Below are 16,438 nucleotides of genomic sequence, written 5' to 3'. Positions count from 1 at the left end.
ACTCAAAGCAGACCCGACAGAGATCAATTTAGATTGAAACAAATCAAAGCTTCCGCCAAAGCGGGGGGTCACCATTTACGCCCCCATGGTACCTCATTACCTGGAAAACCAACATGAATTTGATCACTTACGTTGGTTTGTAATTGAACCTTTGGACTTTAGAGGGGACAAAGCTCCCCTCATCCAGTAGCGGCTTGAACAATCTATTGGCTCCCTCAGTTTTTTTGACACCTCCCTCACTTGTCTGTCTTTGCTCCGCCTTATACTGTAGTCTGCGCCACCCGGGTGTTTCCACTCTTCTCCGTACTTCACAGCTTCGGCGGCAGCTTTGATTTGTTTCAATCTAAAATGATCTCTGTCGAGTCTGCTTCGAGGCCCAGAAACCGGGCTTGGTTGGACCTCCAGCTTTCCCTGGCCAACATTCAAAAGTTAAGTTTGGAGTCTTTTGCTGGGGAAGGGGGGGTTTTCATAGCAGGTGTGCAGATGCGGTGAGTTAATTTAAGCTCCCATACCAGTTCTGTTAGCGCTGGGGATTCTTCTCCTTTAAAATTCATCCGTGTCCCCTTCTCAAATGCATCGACGATATTTGCGGTTTCAATAGCGATAATGATGTCACTTTCCTCCGAACCGCGAATAACATATTGAAAAGTTATTTGCGGTTTTTCCATATTCGCGCCTATAGCCGGAACGCATCCACCGCGAATACGGAGGGAGAAGTGTATTGTCTATCCCCAGAGGCAGTGTTTCTCAACTCAGTCCTGGAGTACCCCCTTGCCTCTCAGGTTTTGATAAAAGGTATGGAAAACCTTTCATACGCTGAAAGATTGGAGAAACTAGGGCTCTTTTCCCTAGAAAAACGGAGACTTAGAGGGGACATGATAGAGACTTACAAGATCATGAGGGGCATGGAGAGGGTGGGGGAGGGACAGATTCTTCAAACTTTTGAAAACTACAAGGACGAGAGGGCATTCGGAAAAATTGAGAGGGGACAGATTCAGAACCAATGTTAGGAAGTTCTTCTTCACACAAAGGGTGGTGGACACCTGGAATGCGCTTCCAGAGAATGTGATAGGACAGAGTACGGTATTGGGGTACAAGAAGGGATTAGATGATTTCCTGAAGGAAAAGAGAATAGAAGGGTATAGCTAGAGGATTATCATACAGGTCCTGGACCTGATGGGCCGCCGCGTGAGCGGACTGCTGGGCGCGATGGACCTCTGGTCTGACCCAGCAGATGCACTGCTTATGTCCTTATAATCCAGACTATCAATGGAAAAATAGCTTGTTCATAAGAACATAAGAAGTTGCCTCCGCTGGGGCAGACCAGAGGTCCATCCTGCCCAGCGGTCCGCACCCGCGGCGGCCCATCAGGCCTAATTGCATGAACAGTGCCCCTGACTAATTTTGTAACTGCCTCTAATCCTCTAATCCTATCCCTATTACCTACCTCTACTCCTATCTGTACCCCTCAATCCCTTTGTCCTCCAGGTACCTATTCAAACCTTCTTTGAAGCCCTGTAGCGTGCTCCTGCTTATCACATCCTCCGGCAGCGCGTTCCATGTATCCACCACCCTCTGGGTGAAAAAGAACTTCCTGGCATTTGTTCTAAACCTTCCCCCTTTCAATTTCTCTGAGTGTCCCCTTGTACTTGTGGTTCCCCATAATTTAAAAAATCTGTCCCTGTCTACTCTTTCTTGCACATGAACAGATAACTGGCTGTAAACAAACCGCTACAGATTATCTTAGTATTCAAGACCTCAAACACCCAAGACACTACTAGAACATATTTCATGTCCTTACTGGGGTGAAGTGTTCATCATCGGTCTTGTTTCAAAATGTATTTATTCGGTGCAGGCAAAACCCAAATTCACCTATGTGGTGCTACAATTGGCATTAAGGGCTCCTTTAACTAAGCTGAAGATGCGGTAGCGTTTTTAGCGCGGGTTGCACTCCCCGCGCTACGTGCCAAGAACTAACGCCAGCTCAATGGTGGCATTAGCGTCTAGCGTGCGCTAAAACCACTAGCGCAGCTTAGTAAAAGAAGCCCTAAGAAAAGCCCTTAGCTTGTGGCCCGACGGCTACCCAGCCGTTTCACTGGCAAGTTTCCTCAAGGGCTGATGCTCTCCAAAATTTCATGAATCACCCTTGTAATGAACTGCTAGGAAATAAGGAGGTTAGTTATAAGGATAATTCATCAAATTTTGGAGAGCGTCAGCCCCTGAGGAAACTTGCCAGTGAAACGGCTGGGTAGCCGTCGGGCCACAAGCTAAGGGCTCTTCTTAATGTCAATTATAGCACCACATAGATGAATTTGGGTTTTGCCTGCACTGAATAAATACATTTTGAAACAAGACCGATGATCAACACTTGACATGAAAAAGGTTGTAGACCACTACTTCTTACATTCAAAACAAAATTAGCACATTCTCTGGCTTTTATTGATAGATTGATTGTTCCTTACTCTACTTCTAGAACTCTGCGTTCCACTGATCAACATTTCTTATCTGTTCCATCGATGCAACATGTTGTATATGACGCCACACGGAAATCAGTCTTTTCCGTCATAGCGCCATCCCTATGGAATGCGCTGCCCATTCAACTTAAGACAGCAAGATTCTATATCCAAGTTTAAATCAGAACTTAAAACATTTTTTATTTAAAGATGTATATAAAATATAGGATCTTTGAAATACAGATATACGAAGCATTTTATTTCCCACTCCTTTTGTGTTTTCCCTTTTCCCGTTCTCTTTCCTATATAATAAAAATTGTATTTCCTCCCCTCTTCCCATTTATGTTTCTCGTATAAGGTTTTAGATTTCATGCAATTATGGCCCTACGCGTTTTCGTGCGCGTTTAGCGCACGCTAAAACAACGCATGTGCTAACCGCTAACGTGCCCATAGATAACATGCATGTGTTAGTGTTTAGCGCGTGATTAGCGCGCGCTACTATTTATCACGCGCACCTTAGTAAAAGAGGGAGTATGTCTATTTCTAACATTTATCATTTTTTTTATACAATTTATTTTTTGTTGTACACCGCTTAGATTTTCCTAGATAGGCGGTCTGTCAAAAACATAATAAATTTGAAACTTGATAGCTGGTTAATGATTCAATGCCCATTCTCTGCTCATTCTTATTTAGCTGGCCAATTTCACCAAACTATGTATACTCTGGAGTAATGCACTTATCCACACATATAGAATATTCCTCCGAGTTACTTTTGTACTTTTTTAGCTCAATCACCTATGTTTCATAGGGCCTCAGTTACACCACCTCCACCACTTAACCATTATTATGTAGCGGGGAACTTCGGGTGTTAGTTCGTCACCGGTCTTAAGATCCAACTATCAATAATATTTTATATATATCATGACATGCCCCCCCTAGAAAAATTATTTTTAAACAATATGTAATGCAGCAACCCATGCAAATAGGTAAAATACCACAAAACAGTTTCATGTGTTTTACGGTGGCCTGTTTTTCCCATGCTAAGCTTTCCAGTATCCAGTGACTTTAAACAGATCTAATCTGAGTTTGTGTTTCAGAGATAAAAGGCACTGTAACAATCAGTAGTTAAAATGATATTGGATCTGATAGCCTCAGCTTTTTCCACCTGAAGAAAGAAATCTATTTGTATATTTGACCATTTAATTGACATGTCCTGTCTCTTTCCATTCTCTCATCTCGCTTTTGTTTATTTGCAGACGGTTTCTGTTTACCTGAGTGGGATGGCGTTGTATGTTGGCCCGAAGGGAAGCCAGGGAAAGTTGTTTCTGTGCCATGCCCTGACTACATCCAAGATTTGCACCACAAAGGTAATGTCTAGCCATTAGTTGAATAAAACTTACAGTCTACAGTAGTCCTTGGATGAATAAAACACAATAACAGCATCATATATGCTCTATATTATATAGAGGCGGTGGCATAGTAAGGGAGGTGGGGGAACAGACTGCCCCGGGCACCATTTTGTCCCCCTATGTCATGCTTGCACCCTCCCCCGGTACCTCTTTTACATCTTCTCCAGGGCGAGCAGCTTCTCAGGCCTGCTGCTTGCGCCAGCCTGGCTCCCCTTTGAAATCACTTCCGGGTTGCAGGGCCAGAAAGTGATGTCAGAAGGAAAATCAACATCAGTGCGAGCAACAGGCAGGAAAAGCTGCTTGTGCATGTGATTGAGTAAATATTACAGCTGGCATAGAAATTCCCCCCCCCATAGACATGTATTCTTGCTGTGAGATGGAGAATACATGTGTAGATGTGCTCTAGGGGTCATTGGAACCATTTGGGGGGTTCTTATGGAGACAGGGAAGGATTGACTTGAGGGAACTGTGGGTAGAGCTTTGTGTTAGGAAGGGGCTTGAGAGACTGGAACAGGGATGGGAGGATGGGATTTGGACATTAGGGGCTAATTGGATAGGAAGGTTTGGGGATCATCAGATTTGGACATCGGGAGGAGCTGGTGGCCACCTATGTCAGGGCCATGGCCGCACTGCCTGACTGCTTCACTTACTGACACCTCTTCTTATGCAAACCATTTTGAATGGTATGTATACTAAGAAGGTGGTATATCATTTTTAAAAATTGAATATAGTTTAATTGTATGGGTGTGGGTATGTTTTTATGTGAAATAAAGCCATTGTAATTGAGATACAATAATGTCATTTTGGGTCAGTCATGTTTACTAAACTATGCGAGATCTATACACAATGTGAGTTATTTATTTTTTTATATACCCCTTATAGTCTACATGGTTTATATTCAGGTACTCAGGCATTTTTCCTTATCTGTTCTGGCTTATGCTCTACCTAATGTACCTGGGACAAGTTGGGGATTAGGTGACTGGCCCAGGGTCACAAGGACCAGCCTGGGATTTGAACCCACAACCTCAGGGTGCTAAGGCTCTAGCTCTAACCACGGCGTCACACACTCCCCTAAGTTAACAGTCAAGATCGACATGTCTTAAGTGCAAAGGCCATAGAGGGCCGTTAGGGGCAGATCCAGCATTCTCTCTTCAGGTTTACTTGCAGGTGCTATGGGTGCAAATACATTTAACACCGCCTACATAGATGCCGCAGGGTGGATCCATGTTACCTGTCCATTTGACAATTAGGGTGTGCTTGCAGACTGCAATATGCATTCCATTTCTGATCTCTGCTCATATCCTGCCCAGACCCCCACACCGCACATAGGAGCCGATGCTGTGGGTGCTTGTGCACCCCTCCCCCCCTCCGATATTGAGCAAATTCCTTAACAGTGTCCAAGGAAGGGTAATTTCTGTTCATGTTGATAAGGTGTGAAGAGTAGCTTATTTGCCAGGGCAGGAGCCTGAGTACCAGGAGAACTGGGTTCAATTCTCACGCCAGCTCCTGGTGAACCTGGGCAAGTTCTCTCCGTTGCCCCAGGTACAAAATAAGAGCCTACAGATAAAATGGAAGTCACTTTGATTGTAACCACAGAAAGATGGTAGATCAAATCCTATCTCCTTCCCTTCCCAAGCAGCTAGTGGCCAGATTTTTACCCGGTTTTGACTGTTAACATGCAATTAGGGTTACCAGATGTCCGGATTTCCGCAGATATGTCCTCCTTTTCGAAGACATGTCTGGGGGTCCGAACGGCTTTTCAAAACCCGGCACTTTGTCCAGGTTTTAGAAAGCTTCCTATCAAAATTGCGTCGGGAAGGGGCAGGCGTGGGCGCAATGTGGTGACATCACAGGCATGCATGTGTGCGCGTGGTGTCATTGCGTCTCGTCTGCGCATGCGTGGATGCCATCTAGGGGGCGGGACTCGGGGCCCAATGGATCTAGATTTTCCTCCGGGAACATCTGGTAACCCGACATGCAGTAGAAGTCAGCATAGGTTAGCCGGGCAGGGGTCTCAAAGTCCCTCCTTGAGGGCCGCAATCCAGTCGGGTTTTCAGGATTTCCCTAATGAATATGCATGAGATCTATGTGCATGCACTGCTTTCAATGCATATTCATTGGGGAAATCCTGAAAACCCGATTGGATTGCGGCCCTCAAGGAAGGACTTTGAGATCCCTGGGTTAGCGCTAACTGTGCATGCTGAAATATGAGCTAACTGCTTAGCACACTACTGTTCCCTGTAAGCTGAGCAGGAGTCCTCCAGCTACAGCCCTGCCAGTGGGGGGAGCTGTTTCACTGTCACATTTTCAATAGTGAGGGATAGGCAGGCTCTGTAGGACTCCAGAGAACCTTCCTTTCCCCCCCCCCAAACTGGCAGCAATGCAGTTGGAGAATTCCTGCTCAGCTTATTGGGAATAATGTTGCATATTGTAGTAAATATCGCCCGACAGCAAAATGACATGTCCCTTAAGACGGTAATCTCCTAACCTTCTCATTGCTCTGCCTGTTTGCTAGGTTATGCCTATCGGCGGTGTGACATGAATGGGAGCTGGGAGCTGGCGCCACTCAACAATCGCACCTGGGCAAATTACAGTGAATGCGCCATGTTCCTCAGCAATGAAACCAAGGAAGAGGTATAAAAATATTTTAACCCACATTGCAGTACATTTTATATTTATTTATGTGACCGATCTCATGTTTTCATTATTATTATGCATTTGATATACCATTCATCTGCTTGTACCATCTAGGTCAGGGATCTCAAAGTCCCTCCTTGAGGGCCGCAATCCAGTCGGGTTTTCAGGATTTCCCCAATGAATAAGCATTGAAAGCAGTGCATGCACACAGATCTCATGCATATTCATTGGGGAAATCCTGAAAACCCGACTGGATTGCGGGAACTGAGATTCCTGATCTAGATGGTGTACAATAAAAAAATATAAAAGCATGAAGAACTGCAATTTAAAATAGAAAATAATTTGCTACAACTTCTATTACGTGCCCGCAGATTTCACCATTTCCCCCATCACCAATAAACTTGCATCTCAACGAAGAGGACAGGCTTTTTTTTTTTTTTATATATCTTTATTGAATTTTCAAACTACAATTGTGCAACAAGTAATTCATATACATATAATATTACAAGAAAAGCACAACATTAATGTACAATTATATTTTCCCCCACCCTCTCACCGCTTCATAGTCATTCGCGTGCGAGACTTCAGCGCAGCGACATTGCAGTGCCGACAGTTCGGCACAAGACACCAGCGCGCCGCCTAAAAAGTGACTTTTAAAGAGCTCCAAAACGGGGTGTGAGTGGGGAACCCTCCAGTTTACTTCATACTCTTCGCGCTGCCGTTGGGGGGATTGAATATTTGTTGATATGTTGAATATTTGTTTGATATTAGTTATTGTGAATGTTTTTATGCAACCCGCTCAGAACTGTGGAGGTAGCGGACTATACATTTTTTAAATAAGTAAATAAACCAAGTCCAAGTCTAAAAAAGAAAGTACCGGTATCTAAACCAGAAAGAAAGAGAAAAATTGCATAGAAGTCACGCATATATTTATGTAAGCAAAATTTACTCTGAAAAAGTGGCCCTATTTCTAAGGTGCACTGAAATCTGGGCTTAGCGTGTTCTAATGCAGGACCTTCTCGTGCAGTAAGCCTAGATTTACTGTGGTACAGTTTAAGGCTTTTTTGAAACAATTTTTATTCAGGTTCTGTTCAAATGTTCACATTAGGATGCATTACCTCTAAAAAATTAGGGGGCACCATGGAAGAAATTCTATAATTCCGTGTCCAAATTTCAGTGTAGAAACATATTTCAACAGATGCAAGGTGCCAAAACAAGGCTGAAGCGTCAGATTGGCGTGGAAATACACATATGCACCCAGTTATAGAATGGCGCCTAAGTAAATTGAAGAACGCCATTAGAAACAGTACAAATCAGCAAGGTTGAAGCACTTACTGGCACTTAAATAAAAGGCGCCAGAATCACGCCTACCCAGGCACTTTAGGCCGTCGAATTCCAAAGTAGGCGTGGCCAGAAGTGACGTTAGGTGGCCTAAACTGCCTACGTAGACACGATTCACGCAAAGCTAGGCACCGGAAATGTAGGCCCGGAAAAACCCAGGACTACATTTCCGGCACCTAGCTTTCCTACAGGCACGATTCTGAAACCAGCGCTGATACATGATTGGCACGCAGTCGGCAGCCGCTTTTAAGGTGGATGTCAATATCAGCGCCGGTTACAGAATCCGGCTCTACATGTATCCGTGCACAACGGCAAAGGAGACATTCTGAAAAATTGCACATAGCATTATAGAATCACGTGGATGTGCGCCCAGCTTGTGTGCTACGATTTACACCTGGTTTCAGATGGTGTAAATCCTCGGGCCCAAAGTAGGAAAAAGCACATGCTAAATGCTAAGAAGCCCATAGATAAAAAGGGCTTTTTATCATCTAGTGCAAGCTTATATCATTAGTGTGCTCTAAGCTTTGATAAAACGGTAATTCTATAAAGAGGGTGCTAAAATTTAAATGCTAAGATGCAAACATTACCATTAATTGGATTGGATTTATTCATTTTGATATACAGTACCGCTATTGACATAGGAATTAAGTGGTGTACAATACAATGATCACCAAGTACTCTGTGTGGACGGCTTGAGTAGAATTTATGCTAGATTAATGTGCATCTCCGTTGTGTGAAGCTCTAACGCACGTTCATTTTTAGATATTCCTGAAAACCTGACGACATGGGTGTGCTTTGAGAACTGGACTGAGAATCAATTCCTTAGAAGCTGTAACTAATAGTCCTGATTTCTGTCGAGTTTCTCCTTTCCCTACCACCTGCAAGTCAACCAGCCAGCTCACCGTGGCGTGCGTTGACTCCTTCATCTTCTTCTTGTCTCTACTTGTGATTGCAGCATATTACGAACTTTTGTGTTACTACATCTAACAAATATGGCTGACTATATTCTCGTCTCCAATAGGTCTTCTGTTGATTGCAGGGCAAAGTGAATACTTTCTTCTATAGGTTCACAATGTTCCTGAAGCTTCTTTCAGGTGCTCCGATTATAAACTAGACTTAGACATTAGAATAGCACTGTAGGCCTTGGGGGTCTAACAGACCTTTCTTGAGCAAGCATTTGTTCTCCTGCACCAGAAATATCACTGGTGGCATGGAGAATAAAGTCATTCAGCATTGACTGAGCCAACTACAGACCAAAGCCTCTTTCCTTCGCCTTGTGTCTCAAAATTTATATCTGGTTAAAGGAAACAAAGGACGCAATTTGATTTCAAATGCTAATGTAGATCTCCAACTGTGCTGGAAATGTCCTGCCTTCATCTTAGTTTCCCCTAAACACATACACATTAGATGTGAAATCCTAGAAATAGTTTTCTTCTGAGTAGTTCTGGCAGCATCAGGGATATTCAGACTTTATAATTTAAAAATAATATGTTTGATGGAACAATTGTTTCAGAATGCATTCTCTATTCTGATCCAAAATATAATTAACTATAAATATGAAACATGTAGAGACTTTTCCTCATAAGAACATAAGATTTGCCACTGCTGGGTCAGACCAGTGGTCCGCTCACACGGTGGCCCTGTATTTACTCTTTTGCAATCCTGCCAGGTACTTGTGACCTGGATAGGCCACTGTTGGACATGATGGACTTTCAGTCTGTCACATTATAGCAATGTCTATCTACTTAAAGTATATAAATACGTGATGAGGTATACATCCCGTCACAGGAAGCAGGGTACCCAATGAGAATTCCCTTGGGGGGGGGGGGGAAACATATAAAAAGAAAACCTTGCTCTAAAGTTAGGTCTGTGCCGTCCTTCTGTAATATTAGGGTTAGTAACTAGAGTCCTGCCAGCAGGTGGATATAGCTAGACAGGGAAGGCTATGTGGGAGATGGCAGGAAGGGTCAAGCCCTCAGCACTGACTTGAATTGATTCCCTGAGACTGATAGATGACTGACTTGTTTTCTATCTACCAAACTGAGACAGACTGATTTGCATATATTTGCCTATAGAGAGAACTGCTGATAGAAAGACTCTCTTTTGCGCTGTCCTGGAAACGTTTGGGACTTGAGAGCTAACCAATCCAGAAGTAGACCTTGGGAATTGATATGAATGACCAAGAGACTACATTTTGTTTAGTAGTAATTTTCTCACTCTGATAGTGAAGAGGCCTTTGAGGAAGGATCTTTGGCTGATTTTTGGCTTTTTCCTTTGAGACTGATCTCTGAATGGTGGTGTGGGGCTTGTTTGTTTTTATTGGAAACAGAGATCTGGTTTCTCAGGTTACTGTCAAGGGGAGGAATGATATGAAATAAAACGTGTGGAATAACTTTTAAGTTTTATGGCTCCACATCATTCTGTTTTTGGTTGGGCTGAGAACATTTTAGCAGCCCCTTGTGTCCTGATTATATAAAAGATGCATAAACTTGGAAGCCTAGATCGGTGCACCTAAATTAATTATTCAATTAGGTTTAATCAGTATTAATAATTGAAAGTGTCATTAAAAAAACAATTTAAAAATGCTTAAAAAAAGAATCTTTAGGTGCCTAACTGAGTAGGTGTCTATCACTTTGAGGTAGGTGTGTACCCTGAGGTTCCTACCAGAAAGTAGGCATGGTTAAGGGTGGATTTTGGGTGTGGATTGACTCAAGCCAAGAAAACCCTGGCTTAAATAGAAGTGTGCCTAAGGTTTCAACATCTAAGACCGCTTAGGAGCCACTAGGCACGATTCTATGAAAAGCTCCTAGCGAATGATTGACAATCACACTCAATAGCACCTACAAGTTATGCACCATTGATAGAATCAGGGCCTTAATGCCTACAAAACAGGTGTAAGTGCACACGCACTAATTTTATAAAGTGGTCAAGGACTAGTGGCAATATTTGCACATGAGAAACTCAAAGCACAGCTTATTCAATGCAATTAAAACAAGATTTTATTGTTATCAAGATTTATCAGGACTTCAGAGGTGACACTCACAGGACCATGTCATTGAAGTAAATATTCACCATTTCTCTTCACTAGTCCAAGTATTTTTTAAATCCATATTCATAGGTGATTGAAGTGCTTAAAGTGGGGAGAGTGTGGCGTAGTGTATAAAGCTACAGCCTCAGCACCTAAGGTTGTGGGTTCAACTTCAAACCCACGCTGCTCCTTGTGACCCTGGGCAAGTCACTTAATCCCCCCCATTGCCCCAGGTACATTAGATAGATTGTGAGCCCGCTGGGACAGTTAGGGAAAAATGCTTGAGTACCTGAATAAATTCATGTAAACCGTTCTGAGCTCCCCTGGGAGAACGGTATAGAAAATGGAATAAATAAATAGAGTGAAAAGCTTCAGCCTCTGATAACCAGAGCTGGTATTGTGACATCACAATGCCTCATTCCACCAATGCCTAAGAGCCAACCTCATCAGTGATGTCACAACGGCTTGATTGTCCTATACTTGGCTCACTTCTACTACATTTTGATTTCTAGAGTGGTGCAGTGGTTAAAGCTACAGCCTCAGCACCCTGAGGTTGTGGGTTCAAACCCACGCTGCCCCTTGTGACCCTAGGCAAGTCACTTAATCCCTCCATTGCCCCAAGTGCATTAGATAGATTGTGAATCCACCAAGAACAGACATGAGAAATGCTTGAGTGCCTGAATAAATTCATGTAAACCGTTCTGGACTCCCCCGGGAGAACAGTTTAGAAAATTGAATAAATTTTTTTAAAAAATTTCTTTATAACTATGTAACAATGTAACTCATGAACTGACTGATCTGAATTCACATCGGGGAGGGAATGTTACTGCCGACACGATCATGTTTCGCCAAAAAGGCTGTTTCAATGCGCACTCCCCCCCCCCCCCCCCCCCTCCGTTCAAGTATACTGCTGTACATTTTGACATTTCATAGATGGTCCCTGCTCGGAAGACCTTACATCTAACGTGGACAGACAGACATGTAGGGTTGGGGATGCAAAACCTAAGGTGAGAGGAGTTAGGAGTTGAAAGCAATCTCAAAGAGGTGGGCTTTTAACTTGGATGAAGGACTCTGGATTTTTCTAGGTTTCATTTCATTTTTTTTTTTTTTTTTTTGTTTCATTCATACCCAATCTGTAATTTTAACTTAGTGGATAAAGAGAGGCTTCCTTTTCATTATAATATATTCCAGAAAAGTGCTGGTGCCAGATGGAAATCTTTTATATGTTATTAGAGTCTACAGACTGATGGCAATCAGTCGTGGGATGCTGTTACACTTAGCAAAATTTTGCAAAGGCATTCAGCATTTATCTGCAACTTTCTCTTATGAAATGCGTAGCCACCTTGTTGACCAACGATAAGGAAGCAGCAGCTCTGCTTAGTGTTATACAGCGCCCCCTCCCCCTCCCCCAATCCAGTGTTGTTTTATATAGCTGGAAGTTGGCAGATATGATGCTTACCAGTTGAAACCACAAAGAATGGTTCCCAGAACTTGGTACTGTAACTCGACAGGGTGGAGTATGGCTGGCACAGCGGTATTTTTGGAATAACATCCACATTACAGTTGGCTTGCAGGCAGGAAGACAAGACACTTCTAACTAGGGATAATTGAACTTTATCAGAGAATCCGAATGTTGTTAAAACCTGTTAACGCAGTTCTCTGAGTAAACAGTCACAAATGAGACATTGTCGGGGTTTTCTGTTGAATCAAGACATTTGCCAAGGGAGTTAATTTTCCCTATTAAAGGTCAGATGCATTAAACTTTTATTTTTTTTTTCTACTCCTGAAGATTTTCTTATTATGGTATGCACCGATGAAGAAAAAAAAAAAAAAAAAGAAAACTTAGAAGGTCATTTCCCAATAGTTAGCACACTCATGATTACCATGTGTTATCTAGTGCAGGTCACATTTTAATTCTTTGGACTTGGCTAAATGACGCCCAAGTGCATGAAAGAGATTGGTGTCAGGTCAAAAGCGTGCCGGGACAAAGGCACGCCCAGACAATTGAGCGCAGCGCGGAGGAGCACGCCGCTCAAAATTACTGTTTTTAGGGCTCCGACGGGGGGGGCGTGGGGGGGAACCCCCCCCCACACTTTACTTAATAGACATTGCGCCGCGTTGTGGGGGGCGTGGGGGGTTGTAACCCCCCACATTTTACTGAAAACTTCACTTTTTCCCTGTTTTTAGGGAAAAAGTTAAGTTTACAGTAAAATGTGGAGGGTTACAACCCCCCAAACCCCCCATAACGCCGGCGCGATGTCTATTAAGTAAAGTGGGGGGTTCCACAACAAAACCCCCCGTTGGAGCCCCTAAAAACTGTAATTTTAAGCGGCGTGCGCCTCCGCGCTGCGCTCAATTGTCTGGGCGCGCCTTTGTCTTTCACGCCGTTGTCTATGAACCAAGAGATTACACCTTATTCACTGATAGGTAGCACCATTATCAGCAGCTATGTAGCAATAACGAAGAATAGTAAACCCCACTCGGGTGAAGTAGAAACCCCAAAATAACAAATGTCTACATTTTCACTATGAAAAAATAAATAAATATAAGTTAGATGCCCTGCAAATTGCTGTGAAAAGTCACAGCCAAGCAGTGCAATCACTTTCTGGTGAGAGAGTTACCAACAAAGTTGAACGAGTGGAAATTATGGGCTCCTTTTACTGAGGTGTGCTAGCGTTTTAAGCAAGCATCAGGTCTTATTTAGATAGGATGCTTGCTTTCCAAGCAAGCAAACAACAGTCCTGGTTGGGTAACTATATCAATGGAGCCACGTTGTCCTATGGCGCTTTTAGAAAAGAAATCAAGACAATATTATTTGAGAAATTCATTTCTTAATCTGTGCTTTTATCTTTACTTTTTAAACATAACTAATCTTATCCTATCTTATCTTATCATATGATACTGTGCTGTTTGGTATGGCAATGAGAGCAAAAAGTCAGATATCTACAAATGATAACAAATTATTACTTATAATGACTGGGGTTGCCATTCAACAAATTACATATAATTGGAAAAATTGGAATAGATTAATTTAGAATTTTTGGTGGAACTCCTTATGTCATATTTATAAAATGGAGAGACTTATTGCAATACAACAGGGTTGTTTCAGGAAATTTCAAGATATTTGGGAGTCATTAACAAAGTATTGTAATGATTAGAAAAATCTTGTTTCCCTTAAATTTACAAGTTCAATTATGGGGTGGGAGGGGGGTATTTTTATTGTTACATGTTCTATAAGTATTGATTATATGATAGCTAAGGGTGGGGAGGGAGGAGATAAGAGAATATTATATGTATCATCGTTGATTATTAAGTGATATATTTATGATTATTTGTATGGATATGTTATCACACTTATTATAAGTTTAAAAATGAATAAAGATTTAAAATAAAAAAATAAAAAATTTTCAACTTTTAATGTCTTTTATACAACAAGCTGTATTCATTTTTTACTATTTTGTATTTCACTGATTGTCCAGTTTTTCTCTTTTGTGGAAACCGCCCAGAATTCTTTTGATTAAGGCGGTATAGAAAAATAAAGTTATGTTAAGTAAGATTAGCGCGCGCTAGCTGAAAAATTACCGCCTGCTTAAAAGGAGGCGGTAGCGGCTAGCGCGCATGGCATTTTAGTGCGCTAAAACCGCTAGCGCACCTACAGTAAAAGGAGCCCAATATCTTGAGTGTCCTCTTAAGAAGGCAGTGAGTTTCCCCGCTGCTAATGATGGGGCTACATCCGCCGCTCCTCTAGTTGACATCGCTAGTGATGGCGGCAGGGATCTCCTCCCATGCAATACAATGGGCTCAGGTATTTCCAGTTTAAAAATTTCCCTACAATATTTTCTAAGCAATATTTCGGCTGAAAGTAAAGGGAAATTTTAAAAAGCGCAGATTATTAACATGCAAACGATTTTCCAATTGTTCCAATTTATGATGCAAAATCAGTCTTATCTGTCACAACTGAGGTACTAACCGATTGAAGTACTTTCACTTAATTTTGCATCTCCTTACTATCAGATTTAATTTTTGTAACATCATCTTGTAATACAGAGATAGAAGACACAACTTGACTAGAAAAAGTGACAGCCCGCCAAATATCTTTTAAGGAAATGTCACCCTCGGGAACATCTTCAGTGGAAACCATCTCAACCGTATCAAAACTGACCGCTTTTTTAAATGTGGGTGGGAACGTGTGGGTTTTTCCTGATGTCTGTGTAAATACACAGGAGAAAAGGAAGCAATTTTTTGCTTCTTCGCCCCCAGGTATTGGCCTTGGGGGCACATTTCTTTTCGCATTTTCCTTGCAAATGTCTAATTCTTCATGAATCTAATAGATATCTTTTCTATGACCCCCCCAAACAACTAAAGACTTTTCTTGAAAATAAACTTAAAGTACACGTCTAGATTAAGGACACAAGGGAAGAAAATGGATAATGCTTATCTATTGGGAAACATAGAAACATAAACATAGAAACATAGAAATAGACGGCAGATAAGAGCCACGGCCCATCTAGTCTGCCCACCCCAATGACCCTCCCCTACCTATCTCTTTGAATAGATCCCACATGTCTATCCCATTTGGCCTTAAAATCAGGCACACTGCTGGCCTCAATAACCTGAAGTGGAAGACTATTCTAGCGATCAACCACCCTTTCAGTAAAAAAGAATTTCCTGGTGTCCCCGTGCAGTTTCCCGCCCCTGATTTTCCACGGATGCCCCCTTCTTGTTGCTGGACCCTTGAAAAAGAAGATATCTTCTTCCACCTCGATGCGGCCCGTGAGATACTTGAATGTCTCGATCATGTCACCCCTCTCTCTGCGTTCCTCGAGTGAGTATCCAGCCGTTCTTCTTACGGGAGATCCTTGAGTCCCAAGACCATCCTGGTGGCCATTCTTTGGACCGACTCAAGTCTCTGCACATCCTTGCGGTAATGCGGCCTCCAGAATTGCACACAATACTCCAGGTGGGGTCTCACCATGGATCTATACAATGGCATAATGACATCAGGCTTACGGCTGACGAAACTCCTGCGAATACAACCTATGATTTGCCTTGCCTTGGATGAAGCTTGCTCCACTTGATTGGCAGTCTTCATGTTCTAGAAAAAAATGAGCCAAGTAGTTTGAGACGCCTTTTTTAAATATTTTGTAGTTTTTCCTATGTTTGATCTCTTGGGAGATGCTTTCTTATTTGAAATCTCTCTTCCCAACATTGTGGGCTTATAGAGGAATTGTAGCCACTTAAATTTTGTACTGCATGAAATTTTTTCTTTATTTAACTTTTGTTATGCAATCTTTGATGTGGCTTATTGATTCCTATTACCTAATGCATGAATATGTGATGTTTCAATTTAAAATTGAATAAAGAAATTAAAAAAACAAAAACAAACCTGACTGCTTTTCCTCCCAGACGATAGAAAAGCTCTGTGCACAGATACATACAATTCTTACTACCCACCACCCTCCCCTTTCTTGCTACCTGCTTTTGAGACACCCGGTCTATCTATATCTGTACCAATATTTGAAAGCTGTTCGCCTACTTGAGGCTTTTTTTTTTGTATTACCTTACCATGA

General features: G+C 42.3%; 1 protein-coding gene across 1 annotated transcript in view; it reads left to right on the top strand.

Annotated features, from left to right (window-relative positions):
- Positions 1-16,438, top strand: part of PTH1R (parathyroid hormone 1 receptor) — a 388,901-nt gene that overhangs the window by 282,845 nt on the left and 89,618 nt on the right. Inside the window, exons 3-4 of the mRNA XM_033931838.1 lie at positions 3,710-3,820; positions 6,378-6,496. Of these exons, the coding sequence (XP_033787729.1) occupies positions 3,710-3,820; positions 6,378-6,496 (230 nt within the window). The remainder of the gene's footprint in view (positions 1-3,709; positions 3,821-6,377; positions 6,497-16,438) is intronic.

The sequence above is a fragment of the Geotrypetes seraphini genome, chromosome 2 (assembly GCF_902459505.1).
Source record: "Geotrypetes seraphini chromosome 2, aGeoSer1.1, whole genome shotgun sequence".
NCBI classification, from domain to species: domain Eukaryota; kingdom Metazoa; phylum Chordata; class Amphibia; order Gymnophiona; family Dermophiidae; genus Geotrypetes; species Geotrypetes seraphini.
This window is presented reverse-complemented; position numbering and strand designations above follow the sequence as displayed.